At 41.1% G+C, this 19973-nt stretch overlaps 1 protein-coding gene across 9 annotated transcripts in view; it reads right to left on the bottom strand.

Annotated features, from left to right (window-relative positions):
• Nucleotides 1–19973, bottom strand: part of nbeaa (neurobeachin a) — a 460126-nt gene that overhangs the window by 43501 nt on the left and 396652 nt on the right. For all 9 annotated transcript variants that reach the window (XM_060908447.1, XM_060908439.1, XM_060908440.1 and 6 more), the window contains 6 exons: nt 15603–15730; nt 11457–11518; nt 4896–4960; nt 4531–4639; nt 2910–3076; nt 2340–2464 (listed from right to left, as the gene is read on the bottom strand). In XM_060908447.1, the coding sequence (XP_060764430.1) occupies nt 2340–2464; nt 2910–3076; nt 4531–4639; nt 4896–4960; nt 11457–11518; nt 15603–15730 (656 nt within the window). The remainder of the gene's footprint in view (nt 1–2339; nt 2465–2909; nt 3077–4530; nt 4640–4895; nt 4961–11456; nt 11519–15602; nt 15731–19973) is intronic.

The following is a 19973-nucleotide window of genomic DNA, read 5'->3' as shown; positions in this document are numbered from 1 at the left end:
AGTATTAAAAGTAAATTTTTTGTCAGTGCATTGTTGCATTATTGCTACAATGCTTACAAAACCTAATGCCTCTGAAGCAACCGACTGGATTTACAAAATGAACGCATGCTGTGCCATCATGGTGGTTTACCGTTAAGCTAGCTAGTCAGTGAAGCTCCACCTGACATGCTAGCAAACTCTTTTCAAACTTGAAATCATATTGGGTATCTAACGTTACTAGAAAAGATTTCTACATTCTGTTTATTTGGCAAGATTATGCTAAAACATTTGTGAAAGGACTTCAGATAAATTAACGTTATGAAGGACTTTGACTTGACTTGACATTAGCATAACTCCGTTTTTACATGCTAACTAACAGTGTTCAAGTTAATGTTAGCCATGGACACGGCTAGGGCAACTTGGCGGGCAAATCTGTAGAAATTCAGTTGACTAACCAGACTGCATAGCTATTGCAATGTTATCGCTCGCTCTAAAAGCACAGACAGCTTCATTGCAAGCTTTCTCTTGGAATAAAACGTTTACATACATATATGTTATTTACCAGCTGGGAGGTCTGTATCGTGAAATACCGTGACCAAGGTCTTGAAAGTAATGACCGAGGCCCTCTGGGCCGAGGTCAGTATTCAAGGCCGAGGTCACGGTAATTCACCATACGGACCGACCTTAAGCTGGTAAATAATATATTTATTTTTTTCTTTCCCAAATTCTAACAGAAACCGAGAGCGCCCGAAAGGGAAAACCGAGCCCAGCCGCCATTTTGAATCCTCATTCACGGCTGTAATGCAAATTGCTTCCTCCTCAGTATAGAAGTGCACTTCCATGGCAGGAAAAAAAAAACAACAACATTTAAAGAGCAACATTTTGCCGCCTATGTAGTCCTCTATGTATACAAAATTGAGTCATTCAGGATTCAGCCATGTTTTTGTTCGGTGTTAGCAGATTACAGGTTTTAGCTTTCTCCTGAAATGTTTTATTTTATTTCTTCTTCCTCAGGGTAGTAAAACTCGCTTTCGCTGTGAACACTGTCGTCATCACTATCCATGCTGTAAAATTAATGCTATTCTCCTGAGAAATGCTGGCAAAAATGTATAAGATTTTTGATGACCTCATCTCATCTCATTATCTGTAGCCACTTTATCCTGTTCTACAGGGTTGCAGGCAAGCTGGAGCCTATCCCAGCTGACTACGGGCGAAAGGCGGGGTACACCCTGGACAAGTCGCCAGGTCATCACAGGGCTGACACATAGACACAGACAACCATTCACACTCACATTCGCACCTACGGTCACTTTAGAGTCACCAGTTAACCTAACCTGCATGTCTTTGGACTGTGGGGGAAACCGGAGCACCCGGAGGAAACCCACGCGGACACGGGGAGAACATGCAAACTCCGCACAGAAAGGCCCTCGCTGGCCACGGGGCTCAAACCCAGACCTTCTTGCTGTGAGGCGACGGCGCTAACCACTACACCACCGTGCCGCCCATTTTTGATGATAATATAAATAAATCTTATAAAAAAAAAGATAAATGTTGACAAAAAAAATGCTACTATGTTTGTTGTTGTGTACGAGCGAGTCGCCAGAGGTCCGTAACCAGGGTCCGTAACTGGGGTCCGTACCGTAGGATATGGACTCGCTTGCCAGCTAATCAGAGCGCAGGATTTGGACTGCGAAAAAAATAATGCATCTTAATATGCTTCTGCAGGTTGGATGACGAGTTTTTGTTGGCTGTGATCTGGTGCGTTTTAGGCAAACAAAGCAAACGTTTAAAACGAAATTAAGCTTTAATCCTTTCAGAAAACTGAAACATGGGTTCATGGGCCACAGGTGCGTACATTCCACAGAAGAACCGCCTCCTTCCGGTCTGCCATCAACTGATCGAGTTCAAATAATGCTGCAGAGAAATCACTGAGCTTGATTTTATACAGTCTATGGACGTGACATGACCCTAGTGATTACTGATAGGCTGTCTCAGTGCCACCTGCGAAAAAAACAATCACGTTTTAGAAAAGAAAAGAAAAGAAAAGAAAAGAAAAGAAAAGAAAAGAAAAGAAAAAACCATCCACTTTCAAAGCTGCTTCATGGTAACGAGGACCTTGATAGAAATGTAGTGGAGTGAAAAGTAAGATATTTGTCTTTCAAATGTAGTGAAGTCATAAGTTTCCAAAAAAAAATACTCGAGTAAAGTACAGATACTCAAAAAGTGCACTTAAGTACAGTACTCAAGTAAATGTACTTCGTTACTGTCCACTTCTGGTAGTTGCGCACAAAATGTATTGTCAAGTAATTTATGGAAAGTACGCACAGGTTAAGTAGGAACAGTGAAATAAAGGCACTGACCATAGTCCTCCAGTGATTTGAGTGAAACATCAGCATGTGTGGAGCCAAATGCGTTTCGAACAAATCTCCGCCTCCTACGCAGGTCGTCTTCCCAGTAGTCCAAACGCCAGAAATCAAGTAAATGGCTGCCAGGGCAGGAAAGAGTGCATACATGTTATAGAACTTGATTCAGTAACCTTTTGTTATAAAGTCTTTTTTAATCATCTCTTCCCTGGTGTGTCTGTTTACAGTTTACCATTTCAAACGTTGCTATATCAAATATACCAGAAGTGTGATCATGTTGTGTGTCTATAAGCAGATGGTTAACATCGTTATTACAAAGAGCTTCACCCTGTGTTTATAATAGCACGAAACAAAGAAATCCAGATGACTGATTCAGTAAATTTCTTGGGCTAAGCCGATGGTGGTGGATGTCTGATGTCACCCCGGGTCTGTCTTTTACTTTGTTTCAACATTTTCGAAAGGATATTTTAAATACTGGTGTGAATAATGAATATTCTTGTGTTCATTTGCAGTAAATCTCCTCAGCTGCTTTCCCCAGCCTTTTCTATGAGCAGTGTTCATGTCTACCTTTGTGCCATGGTACCCCAGGCTCCATGTTTATTCGTTAAAATGTTGAGAATCTTCTGTTTCAGCTGGTTGGCGGTCACATGATCTCTGTGCTTGGCGGCACTGATCAGGTGATCGCACATCTTCTCTTCCTCTCTCCGATCTGCTGCATATTGAGCACAGTTGGACTGAGGGAGGCAGGACAAAGAAGGGTGTGTCAGCATCGGTCTTCAGGATCCTTTTTCTTTGTAAGACTTAGAAAACATGTCATTGCAAACTGATTCTTTTTGCGGTTCACAAATGATAAGCACGTACAGCATGCCCAACAGGCTTGTAGTACTTGATTCCGACTCGTGCTCTAATTTTAAGGACTCGTGACTTGACTTGGACTCGAGCACTGATGACTCGGACTTGGACTCGAGCACTGATGACTCGGACTTGGACTCGTGCATTAACTGCATTCAGACTTGTAAACTGGAGACGAGGACTCGGATTTTTTTCTTTATTTTTTTGTAACATGCCATAATAATTTGGCATAAGATATTTATATCGACATTAATTTTGTACTAATTTCATGCAAGAATGTCATACCTGCGTGCCTTGGCGTGTGCATCAGATAGACTCTCGGGCACGCTCTGGACATAAACAACTCCTCGCACCTGCACAGGATTAAGGTGCAATCGGTGCACCTGTATAAAAACTGTGAAAGCACACTTACTTTACGAAGTATTGAGTTGTGTTGCTGACACATTACCGAGCCTTTTTTCCTTCCTTGCTTGTTTTCCTGTTTCTCATCTTTGATTCTACGATAGCCTGTTTGTGCCTCGCTCGACCTACTGCCCGTTTTACGATTTTGCCTGCCGTTCTGGATTGTTTACCTGTCTTCACTTGTATTAATAAACACACTTTCTGCACTTACATCTATCTCTCAACCATCTCTGACAGAATACTTTGCACTCCCTGATAAAGAGAATGCACATTCACCTGTTCATAAGTCATGTTCAGGAACAAACTAATGTTAATGGCACTAAAATGCCCCTAGGATTGTTCGCTTTGCTCATATAGACTTCTCGTGCAGTGGAAAAAACGCACTGCTATGTGTTCCATATGTAGAAGAACTATCGAGGAGACGATGGAGACAACCTCGAACTTCAATTGTCATTTGGCAAGACTCCACCCAGAGAAGGAAGTGACATGCTGTGTTCGTTGCTCTGTTGATAGCGGGGCTTGCTTGCTGAGCGATGAACTAGCTAGTGTTAACCCTCTCTCATGTTATTTGCCCTGTTGATAGTGGGCAGGGCTTGCTGAGCGATGAACAAGCTTTTTATCTGTAGCCTGTTAACTAAAATGGGGCAGTCGAGCAGGAACGTTAGTCCAACATAGTAGCAGAGACGCTTTCACATAAAGGCAGCAACAGCCCCCATCAAATGGTAGAGTTGGAGTCTTGCTCTCAACTCGGATCAATAGTGGACTCGACTCAAAATTTTCTTTAATGACTTGGACTTGAACACTGGGGACTTGAGACTGGACTCGAGGTTTAGTGACTTGACTACAACAGCCCACAATAGCAGAACAAGACTGAGAAATTGACACAACACACTCATATACACAGGCACAAACACAGTCACACACATCAGCTGACCTCAAACTCGGCATGCTTGTGGACGTCCTCAGCCCTCTGCCTGTTGAGGATAAACTCCGCCTCATTGGCCACTCGCACAATGTGGTCCTTCATGGCATGGCACAAGAGCCTGAAAACAAACATGCTGTTAGATAGAAAGAACAAGAAACTAGCATAGGGTTCGTATTTACATTTAAGGAGTAAATAAATCCAAACAAAAAAAAACAGCATAATTATTTCATCATCTTCAAAATTAATCCATGGGCAGCCTGAAGATCCTAAAATAAACAGCAACTGTAAAAGGTTTCTACATACATGTGAAAAGAAAAAAAAGGATTTTACATTGGGTACTGATCACAAAACCTCCGCTGTTCATGTGCTCTCACCTGCCCTCATTAATGAGCTCAATAAAGGCGAGTCCTGCGTTCTTCTGAATCGAGTTCTGCCACTCCTGAGACACAAGAGATAGTTTGGGGTCATTTTTAAAGACTGGCTAATTATACGGGAAAAAAACTTTATTATGCACTACTTTTGCTTATAACAATGCACATGCAGTACAGTTGGACTAAGACCTCAGTAATGTGCTGTACAGTGGTGCTTGAAAGTTTGTGAACCCTTTAGAATTTTCTATATTTCTGCATAAATATGACCTAAAACATCAGATTTTCACACAAGTCCTACAAATCGATAAGGAGAACCCAGTTAAACAAATGAGACAAAAATATTATACTTGGTCATTTATTTATTGAGGAAAATGATCCAATATTCCATATCTGTGAGTGGCAAAAGTATGTGAACCTCTAGGATTAGCAGTTAATTTGAAGGTGAAATTAGAGTCAGGTGTTTTCAATCAATGGGATGACAATCAGGTGTGAGTGGGCACCCTGTTTTATTTAAAGAACAGGGATCTATCAAAGTCTGATCTTCACAACACATGTTTGTGGAAGTGTATCATGGCACGAACAAAGGAGATTTCTGAGGACCTCAGAAAAAGTGTTATTGATGCTCATCAGGCTGGAAAAGGTTACAAAACCATCTCTAAAGACTTTGGACTCCACCAATCCACAGTCAGACAGATTGTGTACAAATGGAGGAAATTCAAGACCATTGTTACCCTCCCCAGGAGTGGTCGACCAACAAAAATCACTCCAAGAGCAAGGCGTGTAATAGTCGGCGAGGTCACAAAGGACCACAGGGTAACTTCTAAGCAACTGAAGGCCTCGCTCCCATTGGAATAAATGTTAATGTTCATGAGTCCACCATCAGGAGAACACTGAACAACAATGGTGTGCATGGCAGGGTTGCAAGGAGAAAGCCACTGCTCTCCAAAAAGAACATTGCTGCTTGTCTGCAGTTTGCTAAAGATCACATGGACAAGCCAGAAGGCTACTAGAAAAATGTTTTGTGGACGGATGAGACCAAAATAGAACTTTTTGGTTTAAATGATTAGCATTATGTTTAGAGAAAGGAAAACACTGCATTCCAGCATAAGAACCTTATTCCATCTGTGAAACATGGTGGTGGTGGTAGTATCATGGTTTGGGCCTGTTTTGCTGCATCTGGGCCAGGATGGCTTGCCATCTTTGATGGATCAATGAATTCTGAATTATAACAGCGAATTCTAAAAAAAAAAGTCAGGACATCTGTCCATGAACTAAATCTCAAGAGAAGGTGGGTCATGCAGCAAGACAACGACACTAAGCATAGAAGTTGTATTACGAAAGAATGGTTAAAGAAGAATAAAGTTAATGTTTTAGAATGGCCAAGTCAAAGTCCTGACCTTAATCCAATCGAAATGTTGTGGAAGGACCTGAAGCGAGCAGTTCATGTGAGGAAACCCACCACCATCCCAGAGTTGAAGCTGTTCTGTACGGAGGAATGGCCTAAAATTCCTCCAAGCCAGTGTGCAGGACTGATCAACAATTACCGGAAATGTTTCGTTGCAGTTATTGCTGCACAAGGGGATCACACCAAATACTGAAAGCAAAGGTTCACATACTTTTGCCACTCACAGACATGTAATATTGGATCATTTTCTGGCTGTAAAACCTTATCCAATATACTGAAATGGCAAGTCGACATACAGATAAAAGTATAGGCAGTGCCGGTAGCAGTCACGGACTTGCCGCCGGTCGTGTCTCGGGCTTGGCTGACTTTCGGGTGCGGAAGGCAGGGTCCGGCCATCAAGGCAAATCATGCAAGCACCCAGTGAAGTTGAAGTTCAGGGTTGGCTCTTTAAATGTGGGCACTTTGAAGGGATGTAGCGGTGAAGAATCCGCTGGACAGAGCTGCCTGGAAACGCGGTGTGAAGACTAGCCAACTGCTGCCTACCCCTGTGTCAGGGACCCCCACAGCAGTATAATCAAATACTGGATACTACTACTACTACTACTACTACTATTTCCTCAATAAATAAATGACGAAATATAATTTTTTTTGTCTCATTTGTTTAATTGGGTTCTCTTTATCTACTTTTAGGACTTGTGTAAAAATCCGATGATGTTTTAGGTCATATTTATGCAGAAATATAGAAAATTCTAAAGGGTTCACAAACTTTCAAGCACCACTGTAAAACAACAGACATACTGAGAATCTGTCCAGAATGGCTGTTTGCCAGGTTAGCAGCAGACGCAGAGAAATGGCAGGAAAGGGCAGGAAGCTTTTAGCCCAGGCTGCTGATGGTTCTAGAAGGACACATCAGAGGCTCTAGTTACCATCCCTTCCTGCTGATCAATACTTTGGGTTCAGTTTCATCCCCAGAGAATCTAATGGAGGGCCAGTGTGGAACCAGTGTAACACTATCTGCTGGGGAGAGGAAGGCATTAAGGATGACGGGAAAAGAAGGGAGGAGGGGAGAGGACATGGTAATGGGACGAATCATAGCTCTAAACTCTTGCTGCAGAATCAAGAGTCAAGAACCGAGAGGGAACTGGAGAGCTAGGATTTATTTAAGGCTATCTCAGGCTATGATTTGTTCACAGCTATACAAGCATAACTTTCCACATTTCTTTAAATAGAGGTGTAGTATTCGTAAAGATTTTATCGAGAACATGTCTAAGTTAAGGAATAGATCGAGGCGCTAAACGGGGAGAAAGATGGCATCGGTTCAAGGTAAGAAAAGAATCTATGCTGCTTATGAACACGCAAACGTTTTATTATTATTCACAAAAGATTTACATTCCTCACTTCTGTACCTACATAAATTTCCAATTCGTTCCACTAAAGTTACTGGGAGAGATTGTGCTAATGGGTGTGAATGTGGAAATCTCCAGCTGTATTTGTGGCTCGAGTGGAAATAACCGTCACATTCGGAATCCGGAACGTTGCATCATTTCTGAAATGTTCCCATTAAACCTATCAAATCTTCAGGTGCTTGGTATATGGATGTAAAATTCAGTCCTTCTACATTATTCAAATATGTGTATAGACGCACACTCACTGGTCACTTTATTAGGAACACGTGCTCATGCAGGTACAGGGCAAGCGCTTCAGTTAATGTTCACATCAGACATGAGAATGAGGGAAAATGTGATCTTTGAGCCTTCGATTGTGGTATGGTATGGTGCCAGAAGGGCTGGTTTGAGTATTTCAGAAACTGCTGATCTCCCAGGGTTTTCACACACAACAGTCTCTAGAGTTTATACAGAATGGTGCGAAAAAACAAAAAACATCTTGCTTGTGGAATGTTTACAGTCTGAAACACCTTTTTGGTGAGAGATTAGAGGAGAATGAACAGACTGCTGGGCTGGTCAGCTGACAGGAAGTCAACAGTAACTTATTACACTTACGGCATTTAGCAGATGCTTTTATCCAGAGCAACGCACAACGTACCCAGAGCAGCCCAGGGAGCAGTTGGAGGTTAGGTGTCTTGCCCAAGGACACTTCAGCCATTCATGCCGGTCCAGGGAATCGAACTGGTGACCTTTTGGTCCCAAAGCTGCTTCTCTCACCATGAGGCCATGGCTTCTCTAACTCAAAGAGCTTCATTTATTTATTTATTTGTCCCAGAGAAGTGGTATGGATTTAGAACTTATGAGAAACAGCGAGAAGATCGGCCTGTCTGAGAACATAAGAAAAGGCTCCTGGGCGAAGCTCCTCATGAAGCCGGTTGGCAAAATGCCAAGTGTGTGCAAAGCTTCATCAAGAATACTGTTAATATTTTAGAATGTAAAACTGTTTTCATTTTTTGAACACTTTTCTTGGTCACTACATAATTCCCTGTATGCTGTATTCTTAGTGTCTTCATTATTATTCAGGAGTATTTCTGTCCAAACCAGACAGTGTATGGCAGTGTGTGTAGTGTGTGTGAGTCAGTCAAGTTGTGTAATATTTAAATCTTCCACAGAGATTTGAGACAAAAGTGCCTCTGAAACTGTCCAAGGTGAAACTGGATGAGCTGTGTTCCAAGAATGCTTATTTTTAGTATTGCCACACTGGGATGTTTCACTGTTTGTACCATATCAGTCCACTGGTCTGTGTTCACTACATGAAATTCCACTTCTAGTAAAAATCCCACTGAAACTATTACTACAGTCCAGTTAGTGGCATCATCAGTGGACATGGCAAACGAGACATTTTTCATGAATATAGCTACGGACTTAAAATATGAAAGCTGACCAGATGAAGTGGTAAAGGAAGAAGCGAAGCTAATTTCAGCTGATGCACCTTTAACAGGAATGCACAAATCACTGTGAGCTACAGTGTCTTGCAAAAGTATTCATCCCCAGGGGTGTTTGTCCTGTTTTATCGCATTACAAGCTGGAATTAAAATGGATTTTTGAGGGGTCAGCACCATTTGATTTACACAACATGCCTACCACTTTAAAGGGGAAATTTGTTGTTTTATTGTGACACATCAATAATTAAGATGAAAAAAAAATAGAAATCTGGAGGGTGCATAGGTATTCACTCCCCAAAGTCAATACTTTGTAGAGCCACCTTTTGCTACAATTATAGCTGCAAGTCTCGTGGGGTATGTCTCTATTAGCTTAGCACATCTAGCCACTGGGATTTTTGCCCATTCCTCCAACTCTTTCAAGTTAGATGGGTTGCGTTGGCGTGCAGCAATCTTCAAGCAATGCCACAGATTCTCAATTGGATTGAGGTCTGGGCTTTGATTAGGCCATTCCAAGACATTTAAATGTTTCCCTTTAAACCACTCCAGTGTAGCTTTAGCAGTATGTTTAGGGTCATTGTCCTGCTGGAAAGTGAACCTTCGTCCCAGTCTCAAACCTCTGGCTGACTCAAACAGGTTTTCCTCCAGAACTGCCCTGTATTTAGTGTCATCCATCTTTTCTTCAGTCCTGACCAGCTTTCCTGTCCCTGCAGATGAAAAACATCCCCACAGCATGATGCTGCCACCACCATGCTTCACTGTAGGAATGGTGTTCTCAGGGTGTTGGGTTTGCGCCCCACATGGTGTTTCTCATGATGGCCAAAAAGTTCAATTTTAGTCTCATCTGACCAGGGAATCTTCTTCCATGTGTTTGGGGAGTCTGTCACATGCTGTTGGGCAAACTCCAAACATGTTTTCTGATTTTTTTTATTTAAGCAATGACTTTTTTCTGGCCACTCTTCCATAAAGCCCCACTCTGTGGAGTGTACGGCTTAAAGTGGCCCTATGGACAGATACTCCTATCTCCGCTGTGGATCTCTGCAGCTCCTTCAGTGTTATCTTTGGTGTCTTTGTTGCATCTCTGATTAATGCCCTCCTTGCCCAGTCTGTGAGTTTTAGTGGGTGGCCTTCTCTTGTCAGGTTTGTAGTGGTGCCATATTCTTTCCATTTTGCAATAATGGATTTAATGGTGCTCTGTGGGATATTCAACGTTTGGGATATTTTTTTATAACCCAACCCTGATCTATACTTCTCCACAACTTTGTCTCTGACCTGTTTGGAGGCTCCTTGGGTTTCATGTTGCTTGCTTAGTAGTGTTGCAGAGTCAGGGTCCTTCCAGAACAGGTTGATTTATACAAACATCATGTGACAGATCATGTGACACTTTGATTGCACACAGGTGGATCTTTATCAACTAATTATGTGACTTATGAAGTGAATTGGTTGGACCAGCTCTTATTTAGGGGTTTCATACGAAAAGGGGTGAATACCTATGCACACTCCAGATTTATTTTTTCCATCTTAAATTATTGTTTCTGTCACAATAATAAAAAAATAATAATAATTTGCACCTTTAAAGTGGCAGACATGTTGTGTAAATCAAATGGTGCTAACCCTCCAAAAAAGAATTTCAATTCCAGCTTGTAATGCGACAGATCAGGACAAACGCCAGGGGGATGAATACTTTTGCAAGTCATTGCAGCGAGCCAGCTGGCCGACGAGCCATCAGTGAGTATGACTTCTACTGGAGTTATTTCTGTTCATGGAGAAAAAATAAACAAATTATCTGGTTACAGTGTGTCCAAAATGTGACTCGATATTAATTTCTTATTTTTGAAACTGTAGCATAAAAGTAATATCGCACTCGCAAGCTTGCAGTTATTGAGCTGAATGCGTCTGTGCTGATATTCAGTGTAAATCACTCTTACGTGTGAAATGTTGCAATATTAACTAGAAAAGCACTCGGAGAGCGCAGACCTCCACCAAGAATCCTTTAAAAAAATCCGGGATCCAGAAGGTGATCTGGATCACCGCCAAAATTTAATGGATTGTTACTTGTGCCCAGTCACACCTCTGGAAAAAAATTTCAGAGCAATCTGTCCATAACTTTTTCCGTAATGTTGCTAACAGACAAACCAACAAACAAACAAACCAACGCTACCGAAAACATATCCTCCTTGGCGGAGGTAATTATACAATATTGCCTTCCTCCATAATAGTGCGTGAAGGATGGAAACTTGCTATTTGCATCCTAGAAGCTGTATTTTTAGATGTGGAGCAATAATAGCAGTGAAGTCATGGGTAGTGGGATCAATAGCGATTGCACTCTTACCTGTGAACACAGTAACATCACCAGCTCCACTACTGACGTGCTGGACTTCATACACACCAGACCTGCGGTGGAAAGGAACAAAAAGACGAAATTTAACACACACACACGGTAGATACACAGATTTGTTTTAGAAAAAGTTATTAGTAGTATTACACTCTTTTCTATACCATGGCCATAGAGGTGCCAGTTCTGGATTGACTCACAAGTGTACATTAATTACTTATACTGGGACACTTACAACACTAAATCCCAGCAAAAAATTAAGACAGTTTTTAATCAGTGTTCTTGCAATAGTGTCAAGGGGGGGGGACACGGGACAATTTAGGCTTCAGCCTGTGTTTACATTTACACCAAACAATTTTTTGCAAGTGATTTCACGGTCACAGACAAATTTCCATTGTTGTAATAAAATCATGAGAGTTTTGTGAGAGTTGTTGCAGCTCCAGGATAGCTGTCTTAAAGGAGAACTGAAGGCAAATTTATCATCATCAAAATTCTATTTCTCTCATTTTATTAAATATAAGAATGCATTTTTGATAGCTATTTTGTCACTGCTATAGCCAGTTATGAGTGTTTGAAATATGCCATGTAATATATCAGTCCATATGTCAAAGCGATGGCCGTAAACGAGATTCGTTGAGACCTGTGCGAGACGTCGTAGCAAACAAACATACAGCGGAAATCAAAGTGACCAACATCTGCCAACGTTGTCAAAAGACGTGCGCGCCCTCTTTCGAATGCTGATGTAATCAAGCCAGAAGTTTTGTTTGTTTTGATAGCAATTAGGAAAGTTTGAAAAAAGTAGGCAGAAATAGTCAGTGAGCAAGCCTGTGGTGACGGTGGCAAGGAAAAACTCCCTCAGACGACATGAGGAAGAAACCTCGAGAGGAACCAGACTCAAAAGGGAACCCATCCTCATTTGGGGGATAACAGACAACGTGATTATAACATTTTTAACAGTTTTAACATGAAGTCTGTTTCGTTGATGTTATAAACTGTTTATTGATGGAAACTTGAGTGCAAAACTGTTCATGACAACTGCAGTCCTAAAGTTAGCAAGTCAACTGTAGTCCTCAGCCATAAAAGCATTACTGTAAGTGTCCAGAGCATCTTCCAAGTGTGACTTTCAACTGTCCATATGGGGCCGTCCTCCACAGGAGCGCTGTGATGAGACTCCGACCAGACACAGGGCATCGGGATGGATCAGGCAGGTCCGATGAGCAGAAGAGATCAGCATCTCGATCTCAGGACTGACATGTAACTCAAAGGGACAGACGCGAGATAGTGCGTATGAAAAAGGCTTTGGATGAAATGTCTCAACTATTGGACGAAATGGCACTGGATGAAGTGTCCTGATCCCTCACACACACTCGTGTACCTACACTGACATACACACTCACCTTTCCAGAGCGTATCGGCTGTGCGTTATACATTTCAGTAGCTGCATTCCTTCGGTCATTAATGTGATTGCAAAATGTGTTGGAGGATGTGTTGGTCCAATGAAAACCTTTTCCTGTGGCTACTGTATGGGAAAAGGTGTGTGAAAATTAGCTAAATAAAATAATGACTTTGCTACTTTCATATTATTTGGTTTTGAAAATGGCCAGAAAACCTCTATTTTTTACACGCTGGCGAGTGGCCATGGTATAAACCAGACAACGCCCAACAAAGCGTCTTGATCTCACAGAATAACTAACTTGCCACCACTTTATCCATTATTTCTGATGCTGTATTGGGACACAAAGCTGGGCATTGTTTGTTACTTATGATCTACAGATAGTTTTATATTATAACAGTGTTCCAGTAACATATACCATAAAAACCACCATAAAAGACAAACAGTCAGGACGGGGCATTCCAAACAGGATGGGAGCACATACACTGCAGCCTGAGAGGACTCTGATAATGGTGAAAAACAGGCAGAAAAAGAGAGAAAAAGGAAAGATAACAGAAAGCAGGAGGTGGAGGTGTGAGGACACAGAGACAGATTGTGATCAAGACGAAGGACAGTGGGAAAACAACAAATGGGATCTACACATGTGCGATCTCCAGCTTCCTTGAATTTCCTGTGATCAAATCCTATCTAGGAGCTAATCTAAAACCTATATGTCCCCCTTTTACTAACTAGTGTATTTATTTACATAGGAATGATCAGTGAAGCTGATCTTAGAGCTGCACTTAGACCAGGGCTCGACATTAAGGACTGCCCGATTGCCCGGGGCAAGTGAAACATGCATTCAGGCAAGTGGGATATGTCCCCGACATGCCCGACCAGGCAAGTTGGAATGAGCATGTATTATAAACAAGCACAACAAAAATTAGATTTTGGTCTTTTATTTCAGTTCCTAAAAACAGCCCTCACTACGTATCCGCCAATATGTCTTGGCTGTTTTCTTAGTTTCAGTTTCATTTACTGCTTTGCAAGTTATTTTATATATTCCCGCTGTTGTAGAATGGTACACGTACTGTTTATAGACCCCTTGTGCATGACACCACGCATCACGTGATAATTACAGCTGGGGTCAGACAGACACCGTCTTTCATGCAAGCAAGGCTTAATCTGTCTTCAATATGGTTAATTTTTGCACTGTTTTTGCTTGTTCAAACAGAGAAATAGATAAAAGGCATTACCGTCTCCCCGCTATCAAGAAAAATGTTAACAAATAGAAGCAAATGCTTCAAGAACAATGAGGAAATGAGTGGTTAAAGAATATGAAGAGAGGAGCTCAGCCTGAAAACTCCAGAGAAATTCACGATTGTATTTAAAATGGATTTTACAAAAACAGAAAGTCGGAAGTGAGTATAGTAGAGTTTGCTTAAGAATCTCGTTTTATTTTTTTCTGCTTGCATTCGAGTTAGCTTCTTCATGAAAGTGTTTGATTTTCTTACAGGTGAAGCCGCTTCCTTATTCGACACAGAAAACCCAGATTGGTTTCAAACAACTTGGGCATAAAAAACTCAACAAGGAGTGACATGCGCGATAAATCCTGAAAGAACAGAACAGAATAAGAGCAGAGAGAGCTGGAGCTTTGTTTCTGTTATCAGAGGAACACAGTCCTGTGCAAAATATTTATATACGGTATCATTTTTTAAAAATTATCCACCTCCAGGTTTAAAAAACAAAACAAAAAACGCGCTGCGTCATGACAGACCAGCTGCACGGATTCAGTTACAGGTTGCCAGGTCTGTATAAAACATCCACAATCTACACACTAAATAATTTTAAACTCCAACATTATCCTGTCTGTCATGCAGCGCGTTTTTTTTTTAAACCTAGAGGTGCATGATATAACAACCCCCCCGATATATAAATATCTCAAACACAGTACTGTTCAAAAGTCTTGGCACCCTATTGTTTTCTTCATACAAACTTTGTTATAGATTTCTATTTTATGATTTCTAGTAATGAACCTACAGCCTGAGAGAGTTCTACACAAACACACTGAACTTTACAACAGCTGCATGCGAAATGGAAATAAATCAACTAAGGCAGGAAAAACTATTTTGGCTAAAACTGTTATTGTCCGTTACAAGTAAAAAGTAACCAATAACCTAACTTAATAATAAACTTAATCAATAACCAAACTTCAACTCGATGTGTGATCTTCATTTTATGTTGCAATTCACAACTATTCTATGGTTTTCCTAAAAAAAAAAAAAAAAAGTAGTACTCGCAAAATGGGGGGTGAGTGTTAATACTGGGGGGCAAGTGGAAATTAACCCCCACTTGCCCCCAAGGGCAAGTGGGCTTAAAAGTTAATGTTCAGCCCTGTAGACACATAGATATAGCAGGTTATGGGCTCACACTTGTTTCCTAGTCCTTTTTTCTAATCATAAACTCCTCATTTTGGATCATACAATTTCAAACCAGCTTAAACAAATAAACTGGGGGGAAAAAAAAAACCCCAAAACCCAGTGAAGAATACAACATTTAACAATGTATTCAACTCCCTCTTCATGAAAGATTTTTCTCTGTTTGATACAGAGCACTAGCCTGCATCTGCAACTCTCCTGTCCTTATACCTGGGCCCATGGGGTTGTGTGTGTATGAGGCAGCAGACGTACACACACAGACAGCAGACAGTGAGGGACTCCACAGAGACGCCAGCTAGAGAGGAAAAAGGAAGCACAATACAGCACCTGTACCTTCAATCAGCAACTCCTGCCCATGGCTACCGAGCAGGGTCCGGGACAGGAAGGGGGCAAAGTCCACAAAGATCTCCCTCAAGAGTGGGGCCACCTTCTCCAGCGCACGTTCTAACTTAGTGGTTATACTGTAGGAGAAACAGAGGGCAAGACAGACAGAGAGGCAGCAATGTTGTTAAGGTGCACACTCAGGAAAACACAAGCATCCTGTAAGCTTTGCCTAAACATACAGACGGGTCCGAAACGCTGAGTCCACTCCATCAACGACTGTTTAAATTTATATCACGTTGTTTTTCATTACAAGACCATGGGTTTGTATAATAAGGCTCAATCTGACAATTCTGTAATTTTTCAGGTACTGAGACTTACAGTTTTGACCCCCTATTGCTGGGTTTCAGTCACGTGACTTTTCTTAGTGGTTTTACTGGAAGTGAAATAGCTGGTGGTCTGAACGGCTGCCGTAGTACAAACAACTAGCGATAACTTTTCAGATTATGCTCGTAATCTAGAAGCCACTGCTCACTTTAGATATATTCAGAAGATTGCTATGTGCAATGGAATCGACCCCTACAGTCTGGGAAAGAAGGATTTGTCATACGATCTCTAAAACTACCCTTCAGTCGAGTTCCCCGACATCTTGAACTATCTGGTGTTGCAGACATCCTTCTACACCGCAAAACAGATGAAAGCGTGGGAGAGTATGGAGGCTTACAACTTTTTTGAATGTGGCCGGGTAAAGGACCGCAGTATCAAGTCGCTGCCGAATGAATCCTGTATTGTTTTTGCCCGTGTAAGTACTTTTTTTTAAAAACTTTTCATTCACGTCTTTACAACAAAGCGCTGCAAGTTGAAGTGGAAACAAACAACAGTTGGCTTGATTCTCACTTGTGTTGGCTCTTATCTCTCAGGTAAATCATTCACAAAGATCATCAGAAACCCCTTTAAAGACCTGGATCTTAGTTAAACAAGACGGAGAAGTGATCACGGCGCATTGTAACTGTATGGCTGGGTAAGAATTTTGTTGCAGCCTTCATGCATATGGATTTTATTATCCGTGGTTGTTTTGATCATGTGCTGAAAGACTCGTTGAAAAGACCGCTAGGACACCCTGTTAAAGGAAGCGAGACACACATTGTTTTCAGTATGGAGGACATCGAGTGAGGAGTAAACAAAGAAACAGCTGGGGACTTTAGTGCTTTGTGACTAAAAAAAACACAGCAAGAAAAGTACTTGGAAAACACTAAGGACATAGCTGAGAGGGATATACAAACCTTTCATGGAGTGATCACTGCAAACTCGAGCATGCTTCGACTTGGCTCCTTTCGATTTCAGCGAGAGGTTCAAAAGCCACCTTTTTCGACGTCTTTTTGTGAAATCCTGTGTTCGTTCACCCTTTTTTTTATTAGTTCACGGGGAACCCTGAAGAAACTTTTATCAGTTTCATGGTTTGATCGATTTGAACAACCTAAAACAACACAGGCATAAGGCATTTTTCATGCAAGCAATGCACCTTCTCCGTACAAACGCTTTGTCAACTGAGCTTTGGTAGACCACCAGCTAAAGTTCTGAATAACTAATGAGGCGGATGTGACGTCACATGAAGCCCAGCAATATATCTATACTTAAGTGATATTTAGGCTGTAAATGTTTTTTTGGTTAAGCAGTGTTAACTCATTTTTGCCAAAAAGTTCACGAGAACCTAATAATTCCAAGGTTTTGATAACAAGAACACGGTATCTGATGCAAAACATAACACAAAAACCTTCACTCGTATGAACCAGTATCCATAATTTCTACAATGTAATTGTGTAACTGTGGCCATCAACCACACCCTTAATCGCACACACTCACTCATTAGATTTATCATGTAGACCGCCAGAAGGTTTATCTCCACTTATACCACAGCACTGCTGAATGCTTAGTTCAGATATTGCTGATTCATTTTCTGCATTTTAGGTTGTAAGGTTTATATTAATCCTCGTCCTTATAGGTGGTTGTTTATATAGCAACAACTTACACAGGGACTTGTGTGTATGTGTGCGTGACTGCTCATATGGTGAATCTTTATGAAGAGGATTTTTGGATGGAGGCTCCAGTGTCATTGCTTTGCATGGTTTCAGACACGGGGAAATCTTCAGGGCAAAGGAGTTTACGGTTTTATTACATTATGTTACAGACGTTCTTACCCAGAGTGACGTACAACAAGACCCTAACATACCCACAGGGAGCAGTTGGGGGTTAGGAGCCTTGCTCAAGGGCACTTCAGCCATTCCTGCTGATCCAGAGAATCGAATCGGCGACCTTTTGGTCCCAAAGCTGCTTCTCTAACCTTTCTTGCCAACATGACAAGCTCGAATGTAAACATAAATATAAATTAATAAAACTACGACGTGATAAAAACTGCAAAAGTGCTGTGGTATAAAAGGAACAGCACACTTTATGATTGGAAAATAATGAGCTTCAGGGTGTTAGCTGTCATAAAAAATAAAACCCTGTCATGTTTTATTCCTTACATATTTGTTTCCCATCTTTAGTTGGGTAAGTGGCAGCTTTCAATAACAGGTTCGGTTTTGTGTGGAGTTTAAAGGTAGACTGCCTTTCAGATTTTTCAAGTTGGTCATAAAAAAAAAAAAAATTCCCTGACAGCTAATTATTTTTGTTTAGTGGACCAAAAGCTACTGAATTTGAATCACAGACTTCCAATTTTATTTATTTAAAAAAAATATATATAACAATTAATGAATTTAAGGCCACGTGGCCCTAAATTCTCCGCTATTTTTTCCTGCTTCACCATGACGCAATTCAAGATACTACGTTATGTATCACGTGGTGGGTGGGCCTTCCCTGTTCGCGCAAGGCATTGTGGGATACATATTTGAAACAGGAGAGAAAAATGGAGGACGCAAATGAAACGTGAAAGAGCGACTACAGTAATGGAAAGCGAGAAGAAAAGACGTTATGCTGCGAAGGAAAGGAAACGCAGGACCAAACTAATAAATATCGGCGGTCAGCGAGAACCTTGGCGTGATCAGCTGTTCATTTAGCGACAGAATGATGTAACGGTCACTGCAAACCTGTAGATGGAAGTAATGCAACTAAGGTAAACATGCGCATGTGCACACGGACTTCCTCTGTCTTCCTCATGCATATTATTTGCTAGGGAATCCCCTCAAATTAAATAACTTCCCTTGAGATATTACAGAAATAAACATATCACAGTGACCAAATTTCAGACAGAACTAAATTTCACCGATTTTATGAAATCGAAAGGCCGTCTAGCTTTAAAGAACGACTGATTATTTTACTTTCCGTCAATGTTTGATCCTTACAAAATCTGCTGCTATATTTATTAAAAGCTTGGACTTATGAATATTTATTGATATTTACTCATATAGCTGGATTTCTAACATTTTTTTAAGTAGCATTAGCATTGATAGCATCTGAGGAGCTGCAAGTCATTCGGATTATTATGTAACAATATAACCCTTGGTAATGCATGCATTAGAAACATGAATATTCCAAATTTGTTGAATACTACAATTTAAACAAAAAATGCGTCAGTATAGCGTGTTAGCTTGATACAGTTTAGGATAATTAATGTAAAATGTCCTCTATTGATCAAATTGCCATTGCTCCAAGGCTCGATGCTGAATTTTGGGAGAAAGCAAGAAAAATTGGCACAATGTGGGAAAATCAGCAGCACTGGACAACGAGGCTACATCAATATTGGTCTAACTTACAGAAATGACTTGCCATTAATTGCTTTTTGTCACCGAGTTAACGATAAGAAGAGAGGAGAATAGTTTGAGGATATTTAGTTGTCGTTCAGTGCACAGATTTGCCTTAGTCTTGGATAATTCGGTGCATATAAGAAATAAAAATAGCATTTGGGAGTGGAGCCAGAGTCTCGGATGCTACTGTATGATTAAAACTACAGCACATACCTTTCGTTACTATTTGGTTAGAATGAGAGTTAGTGGGTCGGTGTAGTGTTAATGCTGCTTACAAGCACCAGACTTGGCTTCTATTACCAACAGGAGGTAAAGGCTATACACGCAAAACACGAGTTTTATTGAAATATGTCCCCTGAGCAGAAAGTATCAGAACTGGTTTAGTTAGATGACCAGTCAATTTCTGCAGAGACTATATTTCAATAACTCAACTCGTAGAACAGAACTCACACCCCGACAAGCTTACCTACACTAAGGCTAATGCTACAGCTAGTGGATACACACAGCACGAGGCTCAGGGGCTTGAGGGGCTCTAAGGAGACACAAAGCTGAGGAAAGGGTCAGTAGCATCAGGGGTAGTGAGCATCCTTACTGAGCACAGAGGTGGCCATTGCTATTAAGCAGGAAGTGAAAAGACATG

This window comes from Neoarius graeffei, chromosome 25 (genome assembly GCF_027579695.1).
Source record: "Neoarius graeffei isolate fNeoGra1 chromosome 25, fNeoGra1.pri, whole genome shotgun sequence".
NCBI classification, from domain to species: Eukaryota; Metazoa; Chordata; class Actinopteri; order Siluriformes; family Ariidae; genus Neoarius; species Neoarius graeffei.
This window is presented reverse-complemented; position numbering and strand designations above follow the sequence as displayed.